Here is a 24,986-nt window from a genome sequence, read left to right on the forward strand (position 1 = left end):
GAAGTGTGTACGAGTCTTTATGTCAAAGTTTTTGTGTAATGTGATCACACGAGGGATAACATCGAGTTGTAATTACATACAATTTCCCCTATAACACCCCCATACTAACACACACACACACACACACACACACACACACAAACTAATGAATGGGGCTGGAATAGTTGCTTAACGAACGAAAGGGGTATTTCATTCGGTAAAGTTGATTATAAAATGGGTTCAAGAATGTAGCCAATTGGAAGCGCTGAAATGAGTCACGTGTGCGTGCATTAATTTCTCACTAACATGCACGGCCTGACGTCACAATGTTTACACTAGCAGTGCGCACTCAATCAGTTGTTACAAGTGCGTCGCGCGCTACTATACGCGCTGTCAATCCTGTAAACAACTTCTAGTTCGGGCTGCTGCCGGCCGGCCTTTCTTGTGTGCATAACATGTTTGGCGTACGTATACTCTTATACATACAGTTCTTATATGTGCGGGATTTCCGAGTGCGACGTGCGTAAATGTTTGGGACGAACATCTTCAGACATCTTGCGAGTGCCACATGTAGCTGACTGGTATTGACCCACAAAGGTACGTGGAAAATGCTGTTAGTTTTCGACCCATTTTATAAAACAAATGATGCACAGGATTATTTCGTGGCGTTAGTGGAGATGCAGCTCACTCTCGGGTATTTACAATGTAGTGCATGTTTAACAATTGTAAATACCCTCGAGTGCGCTACATCTCCACTAACGCACTCTATCCTGTGCATCATTTGTATACTAGCACATAAGCATAAGTGGCAATCAAAATTGGCGGAAGTGATATTTTACCTAATATTTCTCTATAGATCCAGCTTATCTTTTAAACAATAACAGATTTCACAGAAATCAACAGCAGTACGGAGCGTGATATAAACTTCTGAGTAAAATATATTATTTTCAGATGACCCATTCATACTGAGTATGAATCCTGTACATTTATACGCAAGAGAAATATATAAGGCCCATTGAATATCACTATATAGTCAGTGTTCTATAATGACATTTACAGTTAACTATTGTATATCTTTCGTAACTTACCAAATCCTTCAGCTACCAGAAATGAACAGCAGGTACACAAGATAAGTGCATTTACAGGTCTCATCTGAAATATTTGGTAAAGAGGAAGAAGAAAAAGAAAAAGAAAACTATAACAGTTTATGTATCTGTCGTGAGTGGAATATGTTTGTTTTTAGACATCCTTACCGTCTTCATGTCTTCTACCCTTCTTTCTCTCTTTAATACTCTGACTATTTCGGTTAATTCCTATTAAACTTACACAAATAATTATAATTCTAGATATAACTCCTCTGTGTTTTTTTAATATTTTCTACTTTTGTTACAATTGTACACATGATGTGATACGATATTTTATCCTGTGGAGCGATTTATTTCATCATTCGGGTTGTCTATTTGATTTTTGTCCTGAATGCCCAACCCCCCTCATTTCTTCCCTAATGAAACATTATTATAATCATATTATAATAACATAAATATGGAAGTGCGTTGTTTACAAAGAGTTGACATTTTTAGGTAAGCTTATCCTCTCTTTGTGTCAGTACTATCAAAAGAACATTTCCACTCTAACGGGAAAACGTTTTTTTTTTCACGAAACAAGTAGGGCTGGGGGGACTAGGCGACCCCCCAAAAAAAGATTCAGATTTCTTAACAGAATATCTCGATAACATAGAAATAAAATCTATCGGTAATAAAACACCGCAAACCAGTGGAGATGAAAGCTCTTAAATGTGATCATTCAGGAAAAAAAAGACAGTTAATCTCCTTGTGACGTTAAAACCTCGATAGCCTGAAGCAAATTATGATGAATACGTTTAATTTAACATAAATCGTATTTTTAAAGATGCATTCTATGTTTAGTTTAATACATGAACCCCAAACTAACCGATAACTAGATATCAGCAGTTGCAGGATAATTCACGCTGCTCACCATGATGCTACAATTACAAAATCTTAGGGAAATTGACAAGGGAAAGAATGATCTCATCTGCAATGTCCTGAACAAGCAAACATTAACATTATGTTACCTTTTGAAAAAAAAAATCAAGATCTAGGAGACAATGATATCATTTGCATTGATCGTTCCTTTCCCGAGCACCACATTTATGGTAGAAAGACTGCGCAGCAAAAGTATTCAAATGATTGCATTCACACGTTTCAGTCTATCGAGTATCGACCACTTACCTTGCTAAATCCTTCACAAGTCGTGTCAAGCAAAGAAGTGTTTGGATTTGCGAAGAATATCTGCAAGCCTTCTCAGTACACCAAAGACTCTTTGAATTAAACTTCAGAATTAGAATAGAACGACTGCAAATTTTGGATTTGCTTCTACATCTCGGAGGTTGGCTGAGGAAACTTCATTGATGTGAGTTTAGTCGAAGTTTCACATGTTCGGGCAAATAAGAACCACTCCATTAGGAACAGGGTGTCAGAAATGTTATTCAGAGGTGATAAATATGATTATCAATGATTTTGTCCATTTCAGGAGCAGTTGCTAGGATTCTCGGTGAATTCCAGCCCGGAAGCAAACACTCAACTTCTTTGTAACTATTTTAGTCTGGTATCGCTTTCGTGACTGCTATAATATAGCGTTTCTCCACTCGAAACACATTTTAGGTCGTTGTAAAGCAACTCGCCATTTGGAGCGTTAATGAAGCTCAGACAGGACGCGTTAAAATATATATCATTCGGAGACAGGTAGCAGTAATCAATTGCGGTGGTGCGCCAGCGTATTTGGTTTGTCGACAAATATCTGTTTGTTGAAGCTGTAGCCTTATATGCAATGCTGTCGGTGGCAGTCTGGGAGGGTACGAAAGAATTAAATCGCATGGAGACCGAGGTTGAAACTAACGTTCTTTTCTGTATGCCTGAAAATTCTGAAAAGGTTGTGGGACACTAATCGTAGACCCAACGTAAGATCACTGAATTGATTGATTTAATGTTAGACCATGTTTGAACAATGCTTACGCTAAGTGATTAAAATGGAGCAGATCTTAATTACAAAATGCGGTAATTGTAAAAACAATTAAGGTAATGATGATAATTACATTTACAAAAATCATGTGCGTTTTGTTTTGTTTTGCTTTGCTTTGTTTTTTTAAAGGGGCTGTAACGAGATAGAGTAGAAAGATAACGAGAAGAGTAGACACACAGGTCCAGACATTTTCACTTTAATATATGAACATAGATTGATTTTCAAGGTCTTTTGTGATGTACTCTATGTACGTGCGAAAATTATATCTCGTTACATTTTTTATTCCTATGGGGAAAAGAGCTAGTAAGCATACACACTCAAGTATACACGCACAAGTATAAACACAGTCATATACGTATGTATAATTTTATCTACATATATATAGGGTGCATGAAAGAAAAAGTTTATGTGTATAAATATATACATATGTATAATTGTTTATAAAGAACATATGCATAAAACTACATATATATATATATATATATATATATATATATATATATATATAAGTAACAAAACTGCAACAAAGTTCATGCTGTATTCACCAACGGTTGATTTCTTCACACAAATTTTCGAGCGTCTCGCCGCCCTTTCTCAAGTGTTGATACTCAACTCAACACTTGAGAACGGGCGGCGAGACGCTCGAAAATTTGTGTGAAGAAATAAACCGTTGGTGAATACAGCATGAACTTTGTTGCAGTTTTGTTACTTATCTTTTTATCTTGCCAACACGTGGACTACCTTATCAACATCTATATATATATATATATAATTATATATATATATATATATATATATATATATATATATATAATATATATATGTTGATAAGGTAGTCCACGTGTTGGCAATATATATATCTGTGTCTGTGCGTGTGTGTCTGTGCGTGTGTGTGTGTGTGTGTGTGTGTGTGTGTATGTGTGTGTCTATAAGTGTGTAGCCTATCTGTGTTTCAGAGAGATTAGTGAAATTAAACACTTTTACTGACAGTCAAACAGACTTTGGGTTCTTTTAACGCTCTCAGGAACAAACATGTATATCTCACGCAGAGTAATTACCAGTATGGTAATAGCAACGTTAACCATGGTGACAATAATCAAATTTTCTATACTGTCTGCGCCATTCCTTGGGCAACATATTAAACAATCAGCGGCAAAAAATCACACGTGGACATTACCATTTCGCTCAAGCCTGCGGCGGGAAGATACAGCCATTTCCGTTTATTCAATATTTGCATAATCAATGTGTCAATCATATAATTAATGTCAACATTGCAACGGGTAATGAAAAACAGGTACTTGGACAGTCGCGGCACTGAGGCCAGAAATAACGGGAAACGTTTTCCCCTCTCCACACAATATTACAGAGTACCTGCAGTTGGTTATAAAAAGCGAAGCGCATGCAGGGAGAGTGAACGGCAGACAAATGGATGTTAGCCTGATATATACACAGCTGGTTGCATAAGATACCGCAAAGAGCTAAGCAAGCAAAATGAAAATTTTAATATGGAAAATCATGGCAAAAAGGACTAATGATTAGGTTAATTAACGACCAATACTTGCTTCATGTGTTCATACTATTTAAAACTCGAATGTAACTATTATGCCAGAATTGTACATGACGAACGTAAATGATACCCTGCATGTATTTTAAAAGAGAAATGATAATCATATTATTTGATGCTAGACAGCTGTGCAAAAATACAGCATTTTTTTTTTTTTTTTTTGGGGGGGGCAGCCTTAAAATGAGCACCCCACTCCAAGGTAGATGGATCATATGATTTTGGTTGATACAAAACTTCAGGTTTCTAACATTTTTGGTGCAATAATGAGAAACCTCTTATGAAAGAGGATACAATGCCAAGAAGAGGAATTCGACATTTATTTTATGAAAATTAGTTTTGGAATGGCTGAGACATCCAAAACAATGCGATCTTGATAAAAGGTGGCACCCCCTTTTATTACAATCGCTTTGTTTTACTTTATATTGGAAGTCTAAGCCATTCCAAAACCGATTTTCACCGAATAAATTTTGAATTCGTCTTAGAATGGTATGCTCTGTACTATTTTATAAGTGGTTTCTTGGTATCTTGCAAAAAGTTAAAAGTCCAAATCATCATCTCCACCAATACCGCCCTTTAAAATGATGTTACTGCGGAATTATATACTGGTACAAAAGAATTCAGCGTAGTCTCTATATTTGTACATTATTCTGATTGATTCTCTTGTCTTGGTGCGATGAAACAAATTATAATACTGTTAATTCTGATGTGCCCATCAAAATTGACGGCAGTCACATTGATGATAGTTTGAATAATCACAGAAATGATTCCGCTCATGGAGAATACCTTTGTATTTCAACTCTGAGCTATGGAAGCAGCTAAATCATACCGAAAGCTATACTGTATACAATGTTAAAGTGATATTTACATCAAATGCTCGAGCAATTTATCATGAACTTCAATTTGAATTAAATGGTTACAGTGAAATATACAGATTAAATCAAGCATAATGAGCATTAGAATGATGGTATACTTTTGGCTCAGATCGGGCTTCAGGTTTCCAACTGTTTTTAGCAATAATTCAATTCTAATTGAAATTCAAATTCAAATAATAATTAACCTCTGATGGAATGTCAAAGAGCATACAATTCTAGGAGAAATTCAAAGTTCATTTGAAGAAAATTGGTTAGTACAAATGGCTGAGATATCCAGAAAAAAAGAGGTCCTAATAAAAGTTGGAACCCACCTATTAATAGGACCGGTTTGTTTTCTTTATCTATACCTCAGCCATTTCAAAACCAGTTTTCATCAAATAAGTTTTGAATTCATCTTAGAATATGTATGCTCTTTAATATTTCATAAGTGGTTTTTAATTATCTCGCAAAAAGAAAATGAATCCCCAATCTTAACCCAAACTATACCATCCCATCAAAATTAAAGTTGTCGAATTTCATGTAATAATTATGATAATGATAATAATGATGAAAATAGCGGCTACTTGTATAGCGTATAGGTCAGCCTTTCAGTGCTTATGGCGCTGCAAAAAGATAAATACATTTGTATTTACATGTGTATACATGTTCAAACATGACTACAGCAAAATGGGCTAAGCGATATTTCTAAACATTTTTAAAAATCCCATCATCAAATCGAGGAAAATAAACCCTTTCAAGTGATACTTCACGTCTAAAATACTACGGATACTCCAGAAGTTCCTGATTAAAAATATCCCATAGTTTATTATTCTCTTTGTTTTTAGCCAGCTTTAATCGAAAATATCTCAACTTAACAATAATGGAGTTAACCTGTTTTGCCATAAACTCTTCATATGCTCCTTCGAAATTCCACCCTTCGTTAATGCGTGTAAAACTCCATTTTCAAATAATTTATTTCTTTTATTCTTCAAAAGTCAACTTACTGTGCACAAAAGTTCTTACCAGCGAGTCCAGATTAACAAGCATAATACTGCGTAGAATAACATTTCCACAAGTTGAATTCCGTATCAACTGAGCTCTAGATTATAATCTAAACCAGTTTATCCAATCGTGCCAATCTTTTCAAAAAAGGCAAGAAAAAAGTTCACACAAGTACTAGGTGTTTCAAAAAACATTTCCCACTTTTGATTCTTAATAATTCAAAAACTATATATCAGATAACACTGTCATTGATATGAATGATAGCTGAATAGTGTACAATTTGGTTGAAGGTGGTTTAAGTATGAAAGCATAAATAAGTTTCATGAAATCCATGATTAATTTCACAGTTAGGTTCCAGACTTTGCTCTATTTTCAACCCTCTGTACAAAATTTCACTTTGCACAGGGGTCAATGGGTGTGTATGGGAGTGTGTGGTTAACACCCTGACAATGGTCCTGAACAATGGCCAGGGTTTGAATGCTTCATTATTCATTCATGAGAAATTCCATTATCACAGCTAGTCTTTATTCAGCCTCTGGCAGTATCTGTGTAAAGTCAAACGCCTGTCGATACTGTCATTGAGTCGCGTCAGTGCTCTCCCTACTTCTGAAAAACAAATTACAATGAATACCTTCTGTTCTATTGTAAACGTGGTGACAGGAAGTAAAGAAAATCAATTAGAGTATACACTTGTGTATATGGAGCCTTGAATAAATCTACTCTGAAACAAATCGCCCCAATGATAAATGCTGCTGAACTCTTTACCAAAAATGATCTCTTTTTATCGAAAAAGCGAAAAATTTGTCAGACTATTTAATTAGTAGATAGTTGTATTAGAATGAGGAACTATAGATCATTTATGCTTATTCATATCCCAAATTTAGTGATATGTCAGAAGTAATATTTGAAAATGATTGCCAGGTGGAATGAAATGTGGTGTTTGCAAGCACTTTACCGTGCATGAATTCAGACTAGCAGTGCCCAGGGCAATCCACATGAATTATTGATTAAGCATTCATGTGCCAGGGAGTGCCAGACTGACGCCTAGTCAACAGGTGGTTCAGGCATGTCCATTGTTCAGGGCCATTGTCAGCACACACTCACATACACATCATTGGTTCCTGTGCGAAGTTCAATTTTTGTACAGAGGGTTAAAATTTGACCAAAATGTGAAACCTTGCTTCAAAATCAATCTTAGATTTAATGAAACTGATTTATGCTTTCACGTGCAAATTACCTCCAACCAAATTGTACACTATCCAGCTATTACTCATATCAATGACAGTTTTATCGAATGAATAGTTTTTGAAATATTTATGATCAAAAGTGGGAAATGTTTTTTGAAACACCTAGTATGTAGATGTATATATTATTTACACTGACGCCAGCACACTGCTCAAAAGTTTGAATAAGGTATCTCTCCGTCAGTAGGGTGAATGTTTGTGTTGAAGACCTATCCCAACAGAGTACAGAATAACAGAATAACTGCTTTATAACATCTTAACTCAGATTTTGATAGTTCGACTTCATAGGCGCTGTCAGACTGGCAAAAGATCGCCAAGTTTAAGATCGCGATCTTTAAGATCTCGAAGTTTTGCCAGTGTGACCGCAAACTTCCCGCGAAACTTCTCGCGGAACTTCTCAATCTGTTTGCGGGCGGTGTCTCCGGAGCGCGAGGCCATTGTCATGTACAGATGTGCATTTTTACATCACAGTCACTAGCCATCGGACGGCGCACTCTTTCTTGCGCGCGTACGAATGGCCCAAACTTCGCGATCTTAAACTTCTCGAGAAGAAATCACAAGAATGTTATGTTGTGCTTACTATACTGTGGTGACATTATAATACACACACACACACACACACACACATACACACACACATTCCTTTAGTCGCTTGATTCCGAATCACTTCATTTTTCGACCTATCCAACTTAAAATGACAAGGAATATATTATACAATTATCAATTCATATCGTATCAGTAACCCATCACTGCAAACATTTGATTTTGAACCTATAGTGACTATACTAATCCTATGTACCGAGTTGGAGATGTCAAGGTCGTTTATCCCTTTTGCAAACATCACGAAATCTTTAATAGTGGAAGAATAATGTCTCCCAACATCATGTATGAAATCTATACGATGAACGAATCACCTACACTGCAAAATGTCCGGTGTTAAATAGTGAACACCGAGCTGGTGTTAAATTTTCGGTGCTCATTTATGGTGTTAAATTAACACCTCCGGGTGTCATTTCCAAATTTTAAACTGTTTTTGAAGAGTTTCTTAGATAACTGCACTTCTTGTTGATTTTTAATTTAAACAAGACTATCAAGAATTTTACATTAAAATACTAGATTTTTGAAAAAATGTGAAAATAAATTTACACCAAAGTAACACCAGCTGGTGTGGTCTCTTATTGAAGCTGGACGGGTGTTAAACCATTGATATTAACACCAAGAAATATCAAATCAACACCATGTGGTGTCATTTTTGAATTAACACCAGTACAGTGTCAAAATAACACCAGGTACAGTGTCAAATTAACACCACGAAGTGTCAGGTGAACACTTTTCAACACCATCACAGTGCATTTTTAACACCTGTGGGTGTGGTCCTCTATTGAAGTTTGATCGGTGTTAGATTTAACACCCGTGGTGTTAAATCTAACACCGATGTTTTTACAGTGTAGGATTTCCTTTTTCATTTATCTTTTTACGGAAAGATAAACTTACCCCCTGTCATTCTAGAATACGTTATCCTATTAAACCAAAAATTACGGTTGGAATTTTTATTGAGTGGTCCGGATAGAATCCATGGAAATCTATAGCATTTAGTCCCCCTCCATCGTAGATATTAGTTTCCAATTTAAATATCTATGTCTGAACTACCTACCTCAACATTATATCATGCACATTAAGAAAATAATCTAATGTTGCAAAAGGGATACACAAACTGTAAAACTACATCCAACATCACGAGATAAACAGTAACACTGATTATTATTATCTTGTTTGTTCTTTCTTTTTCTGGACGTACTAGTCGTATCAATGTCTGCGCTTACATAGGCCCAATATATCTCTCTTGACCCTCTTTTGCCTAATATTGTATAAATAAACTGCTTGCTATGAGCCACAAAAGGTTATTATTTACCCATCGGAGAAGATTCCGCTCTGTTTTCTTGACTTTTGGTAGCCACGGGAAACTCTTGCAGCCGTGACCTTTTTTAACACTTTATCTACATCATTGAACACTATCCTTTTTTAGACGCTGCAAAATAATATTATTAATTTCGGATAATTGCATTGAATACTTTCCGTTAGAATTTTAAACTATGTATGTAAATACTATGATATCACATATGCACTATGAATGTTCATACATGCTTCCGGTTACACTCTTTGATCAGAAAACGTCTAGCTTCTGACCTTCCGTGTATAATAAATTGATATTGTCCTCTGTCATGGTAGTTATAATTACAATGCTCACATAAACAATCAGGGTTCGCAGAAATAGAACATTAGGCTCCTCCAAAGCATCGCCATAGTCTATAGTATGTATATACGAAGGTGTCAAATTACTCTTTATACTACATATCATTTCCTCGTAATGATTTGAAAAATCAAGTATCTACAATTATATTGTCTGGAGTATATACAACACACAATTCAAAAATGACATTTGCATAGTGCTCTTATAACCTCTTTACTTGTTTCACAGCGCTTTACATATTGTCTACGGCACAACTGCTGTATACATACATTCTCTGTCTATTTTTTTCTCTTTAGTTACTTATACCCGAAACAATTTCAAATCTGGGTATAGTTCACTAACGTCTTTGAATGAGTAATCATTTTTATTTCTTTTTTTAATAGCACGCCTCTTGAAATGACCCAAAAAACAAAAACAAAAACAAAAAACCAATGCTACAAGAAGCACCCTGTGGAATTATCATCTTTGACTGAACCAATCTTTTGAAATCTTCGCAGATCTAAAAAAAACACGGTATTTGGCAAGGGCCACCCAAGAAGCTGATCATAAACATCAAGTGGCTGGGGCTACATAATATGTTGTGTTTACGTTTACCAATAAAAGATCAAATTGCTCACAGGGAGTGATATTGTTATCATCATGAAAAAAAAAATGTGAATAACAGTTATAATGCACGTCGACTATTTTGTAATGAAAACCCAGGAATTTTGATTTTTTTTCCTGATAAAGATTTTCCCCTGAAAGTTTATCCTCTCCCCTTTCTTGAGGAAGTTGATTTCAGCAATGAATGTATCAAAAATCAAGTGTAATCAGGCAAAACATTTTCTATGATCAGCTCCATCGAGGCTGACAGCTTCATTTGAGTTACAGGCATATGAAACTATCTCGTTGTAGATCTAAGTGTTTCAAACTTTTGAACAATTGCGGCTGTTTTCCCCTGTCGGTACGATGGTGATTCGGGAGACGTTGTGTCATCGAAATCTGAGTCCTCTTCCGATGGAGAATGCCTATTTGTAACTCCACCAAAGTAAATGTGATGTACTGTAGACTCATCATTCTTTCCGTTAACATAGTCTGGATTGATAGAAGAATTTGTTATTGGTGATGAGTTCATAGGCGACTTATTCCTAAGTTTGATTGCAGGCAGATGCTCAAGTGCATCAAAGTCTGCCGGAGTGTCCATTGGAGGCGCCGATGGCTCGATGGAGTTAGGAGATGGTGTTTGCTCTCTGAGATGGTGCGACGTTGCGTCGTCGTAAAAAGATTCGTGGGTAATGGTAGGAATCCCTTCGTGACACTGATTCGTAACCTTCCCTTTACCAAAGTAGATGTGCTGTATTTTACGCCCATTCATATTCCCGTTGCTAATCAACGATTCAAGCGAGGAAGACGGAGTTACGTACTCTCCAGAAGTCTGAATAACTGCCGGGGATATTTCTGCTGTTTGTAAGTCTTGAACGTCTCCAAGAGCTTCAAAATAATCTTCAACTGAAAGTTTGAAATCTGATTTTGCTTCATCATAAATGCACTCTGCGGGAACCGAAGGAGTGGAGATTGCCCTGAGCTGGTTGAAACCAACTCCCCGGAAGTAGGTATGGGTGATTTTAGATCTTTTCTTGTTCTCCCCCAGAGGAGGTTGTCCGAAGGGAGAAAAAGCTGAATGAGTAAAGCGTGTTACATTCGTCTGCTTTCTTGCTGGTGTTGCCTCGATCAAAGATTGAACAGACCCTATCAGGTCGGGAAGATGGCGGGACTGTGCCATGCTATCAGGGGATAATCTTCTGGGTTCACATGGCACTCTGTAGCATGGATTCAAGGCTTCCATGGCTCTTCCGTGGTCCATGGCTTTTTGAGAGAGCGTATCATTCTTTTCGGACTGCATATCCAAGTACACATTTCTTGACGATGGTGTATTCCCGAAATCTTTCTTTGTCTCTTTGTTGGGCATGGAATAAACGGGACATATTTCCTCGACTCCTGCTTTTCGGTCACCGCAGCGGAGAGCAACATAGGAGTCGATATCAGGATCCCTTCGATGGCCTTCATCCTGCATAGAGTTATCATCGGTCATTGGGCTTGTCTGACTTGCCGTAATTTCGCTGTCACAATTTTTCGTGTGCAATGGACACACCATTGTCCCTGGTCCATGAGGGCTCATCGAGGAACAATCGAAACCCGGGAAATAGGAATGCCGTACTTTTCTCGTCACTGCTGGTCCATTAGCTACGCCGATGTCGTCATCAGAGTATCCTCCTAATGTCGAGGAGTCGTTTACTTCGGGATATTGAGTCTGAACTTGCGATCCTGTCAATAGATTCTCGGAACTTCCAGAGGGAAGGGAACCCTGCGGTTGATTCATCACGAACGGACTCCTTGTCTGTGACGACATAATCGAATGTTCTGACCCTGTGGCCATCCTTCTTTCTGAAGGAGTGGATGGCCCCTGAGAGCGAGAGTCAGACAGGTCTTCGCTTGAATCATGGAGAATCATAGATCCGCTGGAAAAACTTGTCTGTGGAAGGAAACGGGAAGCAAAAAACATGAGATCATTAACACAAAATGTCATTTCGAAAGTCTCTTTTGTGGTCCTAACCTTTAAAGAGATGGTATGGTTTTGGTGAAGATTGGACTTCAGGTTTCCAATTGTTTTGTGAGATAAAGAACATGAATAATTCTGAAAGGAATTCAAACTTTTTTTAATGAAAATCGGTTTTCAAATGGCTTGAATATCCCAAATAAAGCGATACCGATACAAGTGTGACCATATTTATTAGGCTTGCTTTGTTTTGTTTTTTGTTTTTGTTTTTGGATATCTCAACCGTTTTAATTTTGAATTTCTCTTGAAATTGTGCAGTCCTAAACATTTCATAAATTGATTTCTAAGTATCTCGCACAAAGTTAAAAGCTAGATCCTCATCTCAGCCAATGACTGTATAAAAAATTTGCTGTGACAGTGAGGGAGGTGATTCCGCTGAGGCATAACTTAAAATCCCACCGATTATGATAGGTCTTGCGTTTGGAAATATTGTCCACTTACGGAAAAGTCAGAATCTTCGGAAGAAAAGTTGTCACTGAGGTAAGAATTGCTGGATGCTTGTGGTTGCTTGCGTCGATATTTCCTTGTACCACAAACAATCGCCAAGACGTTAAAAGCGGCGAAGATGGCTAGAACAGCAGCTACCACCCCTACGATGACGATGCGGAGCGAAGTGGTGTGCCGGACTGGATGGGCTCGCATAGCTTGCATATGCGATACAAATGGATGGCGGGTAGAAGTACCTGTTTCAGGAACCAGATTAAGATTTACACATGCTAAACAAGATTTTAGGAAAAGACATAGGACATCTAATGGCAACACATTCGTGATAGCATAAATATCATACTGGGTACATAAATTCACGGGTCAAGATTGCATAACTTTTCGCTTGTCTTGATAAGTATAGTTCGAGAGCTGTGTATGATTCCTTCCAAACTAGAGGGAAAGGAAATGTGAATATCTTTCAGGTGTCAATATCCTTTATCCGATGATAGGATGATCGGTATTGTTTTGTTTTGTTTTTTGTTGGGGGGAGGGTGTGAAATTCTTCACAATGCAGCTATTTCAACAAGTTCTGCTGACGGTATAAACGTAAATTTGAGGGGTGAAAGTGTAACTGAGGTCCAGAGGTATATGGCAAGTACCTTTATAGGTCTTTTTTTTTTTTGCTATTCATAATATCCACATTTCACGCAAAATGACTCAGATGAACTTGAACACATCCATGCATGTACATGGGAAGTAGATTTCAACCTCTGTGTAGTCTGTCTGCAGAGTGAAACAATTCCAAACATGGTGTGAATCATAAGGTACTAGCATGCTAAATCGCACATATTTATAAGATATTCTGCTCTACGTTCATATCTTCGCGATACCAATCGCCATAGGTCATATACAGTGAACGATAGTGACCACGTAAAACTCATTGGCCCGTATTCACCAAGATGGTAGAGTTTTTGTTCATGGTTAGAACCATGGAAAAAGACCGTAGTTTGTATGGGGCGCCGAGTGTTGCATGACCAATTTTGTTACGAAATCAGTCATTTCGTAACGAAATAGGCCATGCGACACTTGATGTCCTATACAAAACTACGGTCTTGGTAATTGGTTTAAATCATGGCAAAGATTGTACCACCAAGGATTGTGCTTTGCAGTTTGGAAAAAAAAATACTCTACGCACAGAATGTTTAAAAAAAATGAATTCGCACTCACTTAAATTTGTGTAAGTCTCAGTCTGAGGAGAGCACGAAGGGCTTGGTGTTTCAGTCATGTTACTCTTTGGTAAAGCTTTCAAGGAAAAATTAAATCCAGCTTTCTGCTTGGTAGCGTCTGCGGTGAATATGATAGCGAGGCGATTTGAGTCTGACCGGAAAGAATTATTCGTCATTGATCCAGTTAGTTTACGCCAGTCGTTTGGCCGGATCGGGACATTGAACCCGAAGTATACGAAGTCGTACTGGTCCTCGATGTGGAGGAACTGGACGGTGAAATGGATTACATAAGTGGGCGGAGCTTGCACCAGCCAGTAAAGATACTCGTTATTGCGATACGAAGTTTTACTGATGATGTCTTCTGGTTTACATGTGGTCAACTCAATATCCGCATCTGCACAAACGAGTCAATCAAATAAATTGAAATATTTATAGTAAAGTCAGATTCAGCAACAAGACCATGAAGCCCGGCATTGGCGTATTTGAGAGATAGGGCGAGAATGGGAAGGGTTCAGCCAAACTATTTAAGCAGTTAACAAGAAAAATTATGAAGAGGAAAAAAACGGGTGATGTTAGAACTAGCAAAGACAAAAGTAAACAAAACAAAACTGCTGTGATGGTACACAGAAAGTGTCGTTTTGGACTTGACGAATTAATCTAGCTTGCACATCCGATACTGGAGAAAGGTCGAACATTATTAGCGTGTGTGTGGTTTTTTTTTTTTTTTGGGGGGGGGGGGAAGAGGGGGAGTTAAACACTTTGCAATAGGAAGATTCGATCTCGGTATTGCTGAAATATCTCAAAAACAAAGTGGTTCTAATAAAAGGTGGGACCCATCTTTTATTAGGACCACTTTGTTTTTAATATCTCAGCCAATTCAAAACCGATTTTCATTAAACAAAACTTTAAATTCCTCTTAGAATCACAGGCTCTGTAATTTTACTTTCACATAAGTGGTTTCAAATCATCTCTCGAAACCTTATAGTCCATCTCAACCAATGCTGTACTATCCCTTTTACAAGCTCGCTTTTGAAGGTTCAATTATATTTCTCTTTAGCATTTACTTTTACTTTGATAGAAACTCTCACACATCGACCTCTATGTTCTATGTCAGTAATTTGTTTGTTTAATAGATACTTTATTTTCTGCAAATCATAAAATCAATCAGCAAATTAATATTCATAAGGTACATAATCATGAACATGTGGGAAATGTACAAAGTAAATTCAGAACAGGGTCGTTTGACTTGCATAAACAAAGATATAAAAGGAAATTAATGATATAATATACTGTATGCATGTCTATGCAACGGGGATTACAACAACAATTGCAGTTAAGAAGCGATTATGCAGATGACCGCCATTGTAAGCATAGCTTGAAAAGATGGCCGGCCCGAAGAAAAGGTAGGGACGTACTAGATTCGTAACAGTACAAATTCTGCTGCGAAGATAGCAGGGGAAAATAAACTCTGATGTGTGATGGTGGTGAATGTGCGTGCAAGTGCTTGAAAGTGCACAAGGGCAGATAGGCTAGAATTTAGAGTAATAGAAATGGTTTGCTGGAAGAGGGAACGATATGCGATGTTGCTATATCGGGAGACCACCATTAGCCATATAAATTATTTGATTTTAGTTCGTATTTGAAGTATACTGTAATAAAATATTTTATCGCCTAAAAACTCTAAAGGCCCATGATACACATTCATACCTATTTGCTATATTTATGTATAAACACATTCGAAATTTATTACCATTTTTCCATAATGCCCTAGTAACTAATGATCATATTCACTCATACCCTACCCGTCGTTCTCATGATTTTCATTTAAGTAATCCAAAGCTTTTACTTGCTCAAAAGTCGATTAGACATCACGGTCCGGATACATGGAACACTCTTCCTGAGGAGTTGAAACAGTGTGCCTCCTTGTTTTCATTCAAAGCAAACTTAAAGAAGCATATTTTATCACAGTATACTTCAAATACGAATTGAGCACGAATAATTTATATGACTCATGTTGGTCTCCCGATAGTAGCAACATCGTAAGTCATCCCCTCTTCCAGCAAACCAATTTTATTATTCTAAATCCCAGCCTATCTGCCCTTGTGCACTTTCAAGCACTCGCACGCACATTTACCACCATCACACATCAGAGTTTATTTTCCCCTGCTATCTTCGCAGCTGAATTTGTATTGTTACCAATTTACCTACCTGCCTTTTCCTCGGGCCGGCCATCTTTTCAAGCAATGCTTACAATGGCGGCCCTCTGCATTATCACTTCTTAGATATAATATTGTTATTGTAATCCCAGCTGCATAGACATGCATACTGTAATATCATTAATTTCCTTTTATATCGTTGTTTATGCAAGTCAAACGACTCTGTTTCAAATATACTTTGTATGTTTCCTATGTTCATAATTATTCAATCTATGTATATATTGATTTGCAGAAAATAAAGTATCTACCAAACTACCAAAAAACTACTACCTTTTCACGTTTTCAGGAGTAGGTTTCCTCAGAGATATTTTATAAAGACGGTTTCGAGTAAGAATGGAATGTATAAGACCTTGAGTAATCCAGGGTTGCCGAACTTTTTTCCTTCCATTTGTTTTGGGAGTTAAAGGAATATGTTTATCATAATAATCTAATATTTTTTGTAAAAACATTTCATAAAAAGAATTAACATCTTAGAGTTCAACGACGTCATTCCATTGTTCTTCGAATAAATCTTGATTCAATGAATCGATATTTTGTGGCTTTTCATTTCTATGCATTTTCAAATATTGTTTGGGTTGGCGGCGTTTTGGGGTTGTTACAGATTTATCATTAATCATAAAAATCGGTAGGTGATCGGATATATCTGAATAAAGAATGCCATTCGTGCAGATTTCAGTTATAACATTAGACAGTATATTATCTATTAATGTTTTACTATAGGTGGTGTTGTTTATTCTGGTGGGTTTATTAATGTGGGGATGCAGTGAATTGGAAAGTAATATGTCATGGAAATGGGTGGGTTGTAATAAATCTATATTGTAATCTCCCATTAAAAAAAAAAAAACGGATTTTCTCTCTCCAAGAATTTCATTAGCACATTGGTCGAAGTTGTCAAAAAAAGATTGAATGTCATTTTGTGGAGGACGGTAAATGGTACCAACTATAATATTTTTCTCATTATCATTTAAGATTTCAATAAATAAACTTTCTGCTCCCTGAATACACAAATCAGTTCGAATTTTAAATCTAATTTGATTATTAACATACATGGCAACCCCACCTCCTATGCCACGCTTTCTGTCATTACGAATAAAATTGTAATTTTCAATGCCAAATAGGTCTGGGGAATTGGTATGCAACCATGTTTCGGTAACTCCTTTAACGGAAAATGGGAAATCATTGAGGGACCTTAAAAATAATTCAAACGTTTCAGAATTTTTATTTAAACTCCTTGAATTAAGATGGATTAAACTAAAATTAGCACAAATCTGATTTTCCTTATTAGAAGGAAATTGACTGTTGAATTCATTGATAGTGAAGTACTGACTTGCGTGGTTGACGAGCTGTTGATCATCTATTCCGAAATCAGGATCCATTTACAATGAGTAACATTGCGTGATAGCAGCATATTATGGTGCAACGAGAAGTGCAGTGCGTGCACATCGTTTACACGGGGTGTATACGATGAGGTGCATCGGTGCGTGTTGTGCTGTAATATAGAGGAGTGATTGAAACGAAATTGACATGATCCGCAGGACTGCAAAGCGTAGACACACAAAAACACAAAATTCAAATAATATGCTTCACTTTAGGGGTGATCTAGCAAGTACTGTAACTTACACATATTGAGAAATAAGCAGTATCATATGTCAATACAATCTCCTTTCTGAAAGGAATGTGTCATTTTAACATATTCCTGTTTGGCATTAGAGTGGCTCGGGGTGGAATGCGGGTGAAGGAAAAGAGGAAGAAATAAAGGCAGACTCCAGGGCCCCGTTGCTAGAAACTTTGCGTTTAAACGCAACTTGCAACTGATTGTCACTGGCCAATCAAAATCATTGTTGCATGCATGTCTTCTTAATAGGGCAGACCCTGAGCCAATCAGAATGGTTGTTTCAAAATTAGCAATTATTTGCAATTGATTGCAACTTTCTTGCAACGGGGCCCTGAAAGGGGGGGGGGGCTGGACTAGAGAAAGCTTGTTTCGATATAATCGTGTATAGTATGGGTAGAAGAAAGGGAGGATATGAAGGCAGATACCGGAGGGAAGGCGAGAATCTGGATGCTATACAATAGGGTAGAATAAGGGTAGAAAAGACATTAAGCTGTGGAGACAAAGAAACATAACAATTTGTTGGATGCGAACAGTGAACTAAGAGACTGTATAACAATTCATGTATTTGTGACAGTAAAACCAGAGTGAGTCGAAATCGACAAGTAACAAAAATGTCTTTCATACATATACTTGTCAAGTTAATTCAGCGACGTTGCCGAGAGTGAAAAGTAGTGGTTGATGTATGGACCTCGAGTTGATTATCTTTTTGGTACTACTGTGTCTTTAATACGGGATATATTTAGCTTAAATTGTTTATCTACTGTACTGAAATGGAATACAAGTGGACTTTGATCATTTGAATTTTGATATACATGGCTTAATTTGTTCATCTACTGTACTGAAATGGAACATAGTTTGAATATTGATCATCACGTTATGTGGTGAAGCTACAGAAGAATTAAAAATAAAGAAATACATTGGAGGAAAATGTGGTGACTAACCACACTTTCCTCGTAATCACTCATACCTACAATACCTCAACATTGGAGCAAACTCTTTACTTGTACATGCCTTGTATGCTATATTCGTTAGGATACATGTAACAAAGGAAAACAGTCGTGACAATGCCACCTAGGTTCTTTCCTGCTACTCAGATATACATTTAACTATAACATAAAAGTGAAGGTAGCGTAGCGAGTTACAACTTCGATGGGGTTGTTTAGTGAAGCAGAGCAAGCAAGATATATTGCCAACGGAAAATGGCGCGAATAGTGGACTCAACCGATTGAATTACAAAAGGGATGGGTGTTTCGTTCGAGTGTAAATGCCTATGTTAGGTTTATACTGTTGGTGTGCGAAGTGCTTATTCTGCGTTCGTCTTGGTGACAATGGTTGAATAATAGAAAGAAGCTGAGACAGAGAAGAGTGGAACGAGGTAAAAATACCTCTCTAGGAAATTTGTCTTTAAAATAGACCCTTCAAAAGATCAGGTCGTGCGTCGACCTCGAGTTCATTGTTCATAGTTGTACCGACAGGGGTGGCAAGGTGTAAAATACATGAATAAAGTAGCACGCACATTACATAATCTTACAATATATGATGCTTGTTTCCCGGATGTAATGTTTTATTGTATTCCCAAACTGGATATTATGAATCATGATATGATTTTATATGGGAATTTTATATGAGAAATGAATTGATATTAAAATTGAAATGAAAATATGATTAATATTTTATTTCAATGCAAAAGCATTATCTTTTCAAAAGTTATAAGAATATAAAGGTAAAAGAGTGGAAAAGATTTTTACAAAATTAAACTGGTCCTTTAAAGCCATGCCTAACAACTTTGCCTATATAATCACACCATTCGAGGGAAAACAAGTATTCAAGAAAATATAAAAAGAAATCCTCTTTCGTGTTATGGTTCCAAACTGTCGAATGACGTAGAAGATGACTTGCTCTTTTACAAACTATAAAGAACTAAAAATTGACCAGGTTGACCCATATTACCTATTTTTAATCCTAAAGAATGGTTGGGTCGTGCAAATTTTTGTTGCTTTTGTGATGCACAGCCACATTCATATACGCGTGGGGTGTATACAGAATTAGTAAGGTTCTCAAAAACTTTGTCTCACGTGTATTGTATGCTTCTATTCCTCGAGTGTTCGATCAGATTACATGTTTAAGTATGTGTGTGTGTGGGGGGGGGGGGTACTCATTATGAGATCATAGGTCTTAGGGAACCAGCAACCACGCTCCCATCGGATATCAATACTGACGGGCGCACTTCACGAGCTAGACACCCACGACCACGAGTCATGACACCCACGAGTCATACAGCTCACGAGTCATACAGCCCACGAGTCATACAGCCCACGAGTCATACAACCCACGAGTCATACAGCCCACGAGTCATACAGCTCGCGAGTCATAATATCCACGAGTCATACAGCCCACGAGTCATAACACCCACGAATCATACAGCCCACGAGTCATAACACCCACGAGTCATACAGCCCACGAGTCATACAACTCGCGAGTTGCACAGGTCACGAGTCATACTTCCCACACTAGAAACTAAAGTGAAAGAGGCCCTCGAGCTCAATATTAGGTAAAATAGGCCCACGTGCTATACCGTCCATGAGCTACAAGCAAAAATTTGTCACTTTAAAAATGCCTAACACGGGAGGGAAATACCTCGAACAAGTTCCTTTTTTTTTAATGAATTTCTGTGTGAGTAAACTTAAGAAACTCTCACATTTATTGTCAGGATTATGCCTTAGTGGAAATCTGTCATATAATGATATATATATTTATGCAAGAAAAAAAATGACACTTTCCTTTTTCTCTGATTTGCTTGCATACCAAAGGTATCGAGTTATATCATATGATAAATCCTGATATAACAAATAACGTGTAATACATAAAAAGAAATTATTCAAAAAAAAACATTCAATGTTTTTAATGGCTAACCATGTCATTATTATCAATTAAAAAATATATACGCTTAATTTTCACAGTTTTGAAGACACGTCTGTCTTTGGTCTTTTATGATTTGTTAGTTTTGTTTTTACTTCCTACCATGACAGGCACACAGAAGTGAACAACAAACAAACAAACAAACAAACAAACAAACAAACAAACAATCAAAACCATTCTTAATAATTTTCTTTGATTTGCGTGACCGACTTGATCTCCGACTCATAGGCCAGTTTATGCACAGATTTCCATCCTGTTGAAAAGCACTTCTGACTGCGCTTTGACTCTACAACACAGGCAAAATGACATGGTTTTGTGTTAAAGTTTCTAGTATTAAAACTCAAGGAAGACTCATCCCCGCAGAGACATGCGGGGATGGTTCGTGCGAGTACCGAGTCGAAAATGGATACATGGATATCGAAAGCATGCTGTGTGACTGTGATGTTGTATCCATACCTGTTGCAGATTCATAACTTATGCGGATTTCAATATCGGGACTGCGGTGAGTTGAAATATGTGGTTGCACGAGAAGTCGAATCCACGCTCCCGGGCTAATCGATACAACATCACTGGGAAGTTGATTCCCACTGTAAAGATTAAAGATGTGGAGTTAAAGCGAAGCGTTTGATAGGTTTCAACAGACAATTCACACTCTTGTAAAAGCATTGTATTTCTAAATTAATTTATATTCGCTGGGTCATATTTTCTAAGTACATGTAGGTACTTACTTATTGTTTTGAACAATTGTTGAATTAGAAGATTCATCCGACCTTTGAGGGGAAGGGAAAAACCGTGAATGGTAGAAGACAGAAACGAAACCATGACCAATATGCAAACAAGAAGGGAAAAATAGGGCGGAGATGGGATATGGGGGGGGGGGGAGACAGTAGAAGACATTTAATGTTTGTTTTGTGAACTAAAAACCATATTTTTTTACACAGTTCTCTAGTGTATTGTTAAATAAAGCCAAATCCATATATGCTATTTCCTGCAGAGACAATAATTGTATATTAGAGAATTTTTTCAATCATGAAAATCTGACAATTTGACTTATAAGCCTTCACAAACCACACTATTGTTGTTTGGTGTTGTCTATTTTTTAATAGTTTTTACCACTCATCAATTTGTGTTTCCGAAAATCTATTAAGATAATATTTCAGTTTAGCTTCCTGTTTCCCTCTTTCTTTGTTAAAATTTATCTTTTACTGCATCTTGTTCTGATTCCACCTAATATTTTTTCGAACAATGAATGAAGTGGATTTTAAAATTGACAGGGTAATGATTTTCTGCGACACAATTTCCCTGGACCTTGAAGGTCAATTCGCTCGGTTGCAGAAAATGGTACACCAAGATCTCGGGTGTTTTTTTCATTAACCATCATGAGAAAAAGAAATATGTATATACTTGAATAGAGACCCTTTAAATCAGGGCTCCACACTAAATCTTTATGTTTGTCTGGTGGCCCGTTCAAGCCATTTAAACCTTAAGATTTGACGTGATGGGGGTAAAAAAAGATATGTACTGACCCGAAACAAAAACAAAAGTAACAATCCTTTCTCAATCTTAGTTATGCAATCGGGCTATAAAACGATGAATTTGGTGGTCCGACGCCAATTTTTTAGTTGCCCCCGGGCCACCGCTTATGTCTACACACACACACACACACACACACACACATATATATATATATATATATATATATATATATATATATATGAAGAGTTTGCAACCAAAAGGCACTAAATCCATTGAAAATGATGGATTTAGCGCCTGCTGGAAGCAAGCTCTTCAATGTATATATATATATATATATATATATATATATATATATATATACTTGTAGTCCGTGTGTTGGTACCAGTATAGAAAATTTGAAGAAGTAGAGTGGTAATGCATTTTGGCAGTCCAACAGTGCTTTTTATTCAGACCAAATTTTCGACGAATACATTCTTCTTCCTCTGGGTCGACAATGACAATTCTTTCAAAATTGTCATTGTCGGCCCTGAGGAAGATGATATATATATACATATATATCATCATCATCATCATCTTCACCAAAGCAGGTATTCCATGAAAAAGGTAGCTGCTTCACATGTCATGTGAATGTCCTTGTTCTCTGTCGAATTCTGAAACATAATTTTCTTAAAGACGTTTCGTTAATCTGCCTTATGAGAAGACTGAATTATTTCTGTTTCTCGGGAAACTCCTTTAGACATCGACTCACCCAAATTCAGCAAGACGGCTGTTATTATCAATCTCGTGAATGTCGGAATCCCACAAGTCGCCTATTTCTAGGAAGTCATACCCCTTGGTCAAACTGAACCTGGCAAAGTGTATGCGAACTCGATGGCTGTCTGGTACGAAAACTTTCCAGCAGTTGCTTGTCGAAGGAAATATGACCTTTTCTCTTTCCTTTTCACTCAGTCTGGTGTCTTCTATGCATAAGAAAAAATAAAACAATGTACTTTTTTATGTTACCAATCTCATGATGAAGAATGGAAATGATGCATATTTCTTTCAAACACTTGATGTTACATTATGTTTCACAATACTCGCTTCTAGGAACACGAATAAAAAGAAACAAAGCATGCGCCTACAAATATCATGGGTTTCGTCATCAACGAAAACGCACACACACACACACACACACACATTTGTGACCCTACATCACAAAACCAACAAAATGTAGCACACACTGATTTTTGTGTCAGGATTCAAAATAGGTGAGATGGGCAACATTGTCAATTTGGACTTTTTCATATTTTATTTTTCTGAAAAAAAAAGCTAGACTTCATCTACATCATGTTAAGATTGACTTGGTTGACCTGTTTCACCATTTAATGTTAAAGTTTGGGATCATAGTAAGATTGGAAAATTGTGTTTGGGGCATTTTTTCTTAAGCACATTTATTTATAGAAAAGTGTGATTAGGTGTGTCTTAGATTCCCTTCTTTTTCATTTCTTAATAACCCTTTACATACTCCTCACTTTCAACTCTAATAACTTTTGAAAAGATGATGCTACTGCTTTGAAGGTTGGCATTAGTCGTGGCTTGAATGTGTCAATAGGCCGTGATCAATTTCAGCTTGATTCAATAGTTTGTTCAGTGTTTATCAGTAAACACTTTTCCACAGTATGCGTTTTCTTTTCAATATTTAGATAGATTAGGGAAATCCTTTTGAATTGAGTTATACATCATTTATTATCATAACTTATAATCTGCTCTTCCAGAATCTGCCCGTATCTGAAAATCCATGTCTGGTTACTTTTTGTTGGTTTTGCCGTGCAAGGTCACATTTATTCTACATGCTTTAATAGTAATAGCGGAGAAGGACAAAAAGTTTAAATAATTATGTTCGTATGTACTTATTTCTGGAAACGCTGCTGTTTCCGTGCGTTCGTGCTAATACGGGCACTCCTTTTTCATATCTCTCTTTAAACTTCCACTTTCTCAGGGCACTATCATTTCAAGCATACGCTTATAATATGTGGTCTGATGCGTTTTCTCTCTTCATGAACATTCATTTTATTTACTGTCGATAATCATCGTCGATGATAGATTTGTGAGTTGTGTTTACACTGTATATCCTGTTGTCCGTAATATTGAAAAATATAGGTTTCCCCGGTCTATTTCATTCTTTTGTCATTCCAATTAATTAATGTGAGTTCAAATTCACACAGCGCACGCACGCGAAAATATTCAGGCATTCAAATTCAGAATCCGAGCGATCAATTTTTTTTTTGAGTTCTAATTCATTCTTATCAAATCAAATTCACGCTTGGGCGTCCAATTTCCAAATTTGAGCATTGCATTTCCTACTCGTGCAAATTCACGCTGTAGATATGTGATAGTCCCGATGAGCTTGTTTGGAGCGTTCAATTTCATTTTCAGGCGATCAAATTCCGATTCGTGCAATCAATTTAACTTAACGAGGAAAATGGAGTTGACTTTTTTAGGAAAGGAAAAAGGGCATATACAGCCAATGAAGACCTGTATAGAGTGTAATTATGATTGTTTAAAGGTTCTTCATTGTTCTCTGTTCATGTATTCTTTCTTTT

At 36.9% G+C, this 24,986-nt stretch overlaps 1 protein-coding gene across 1 annotated transcript; it reads right to left on the reverse strand.

Annotated features, from left to right (window-relative positions):
• Nucleotides 1–8,300: 8,300 nt before the first annotated feature.
• LOC139721188 (uncharacterized) lies at nt 8,301–21,504 on the reverse strand. The gene is made up of 4 exons (XM_071632514.1): nt 21,385–21,504; nt 14,180–14,572; nt 12,968–13,209; nt 8,301–12,442 (listed from the first exon to the last, which is right to left on the reverse strand). The coding sequence occupies exons 2-4, from the start codon at nt 14,352–14,354 to the stop codon at nt 10,811–10,813; spliced, it is 2,049 nt and encodes a 682-aa protein (XP_071488615.1). The 5' UTR covers nt 14,355–14,572; nt 21,385–21,504; the 3' UTR covers nt 8,301–10,810.
• Between the last annotated feature and the right edge of the window lie 3,482 nt (nt 21,505–24,986).

Source organism: Diadema antillarum, unplaced genomic scaffold (assembly GCF_040938485.1).
Source record: "Diadema antillarum isolate AM-2024a unplaced genomic scaffold, OU_Dant_1.0 scf00000139, whole genome shotgun sequence".
Taxonomy (NCBI): Eukaryota; Metazoa; Echinodermata; class Echinoidea; order Diadematoida; family Diadematidae; genus Diadema; species Diadema antillarum.

What these genes read in the sequence shown, in the direction of transcription:
- LOC139721188 (XM_071632514.1), bottom strand. Translation starts at nt 14,354, where the DNA reads ATGACGAATAATTCTTTCCGGTCAGACTCAAATCGCCTCGCTATCATA. An exon ending in TGAGACTTACACAAATTTAA is followed by an intron (nt 13,210 to 14,179) that starts GTGAGTGCGAAT and finishes TTCCTGAAACAG; the next exon opens with GTACTTCTACCCGCCATCCA. An exon ending in CCGAAGATTCTGACTTTTCC is followed by an intron (nt 12,443 to 12,967) that starts GTAAGTGGACAA and finishes TTCCTTCCACAG; the next exon opens with ACAAGTTTTTCCAGCGGATC.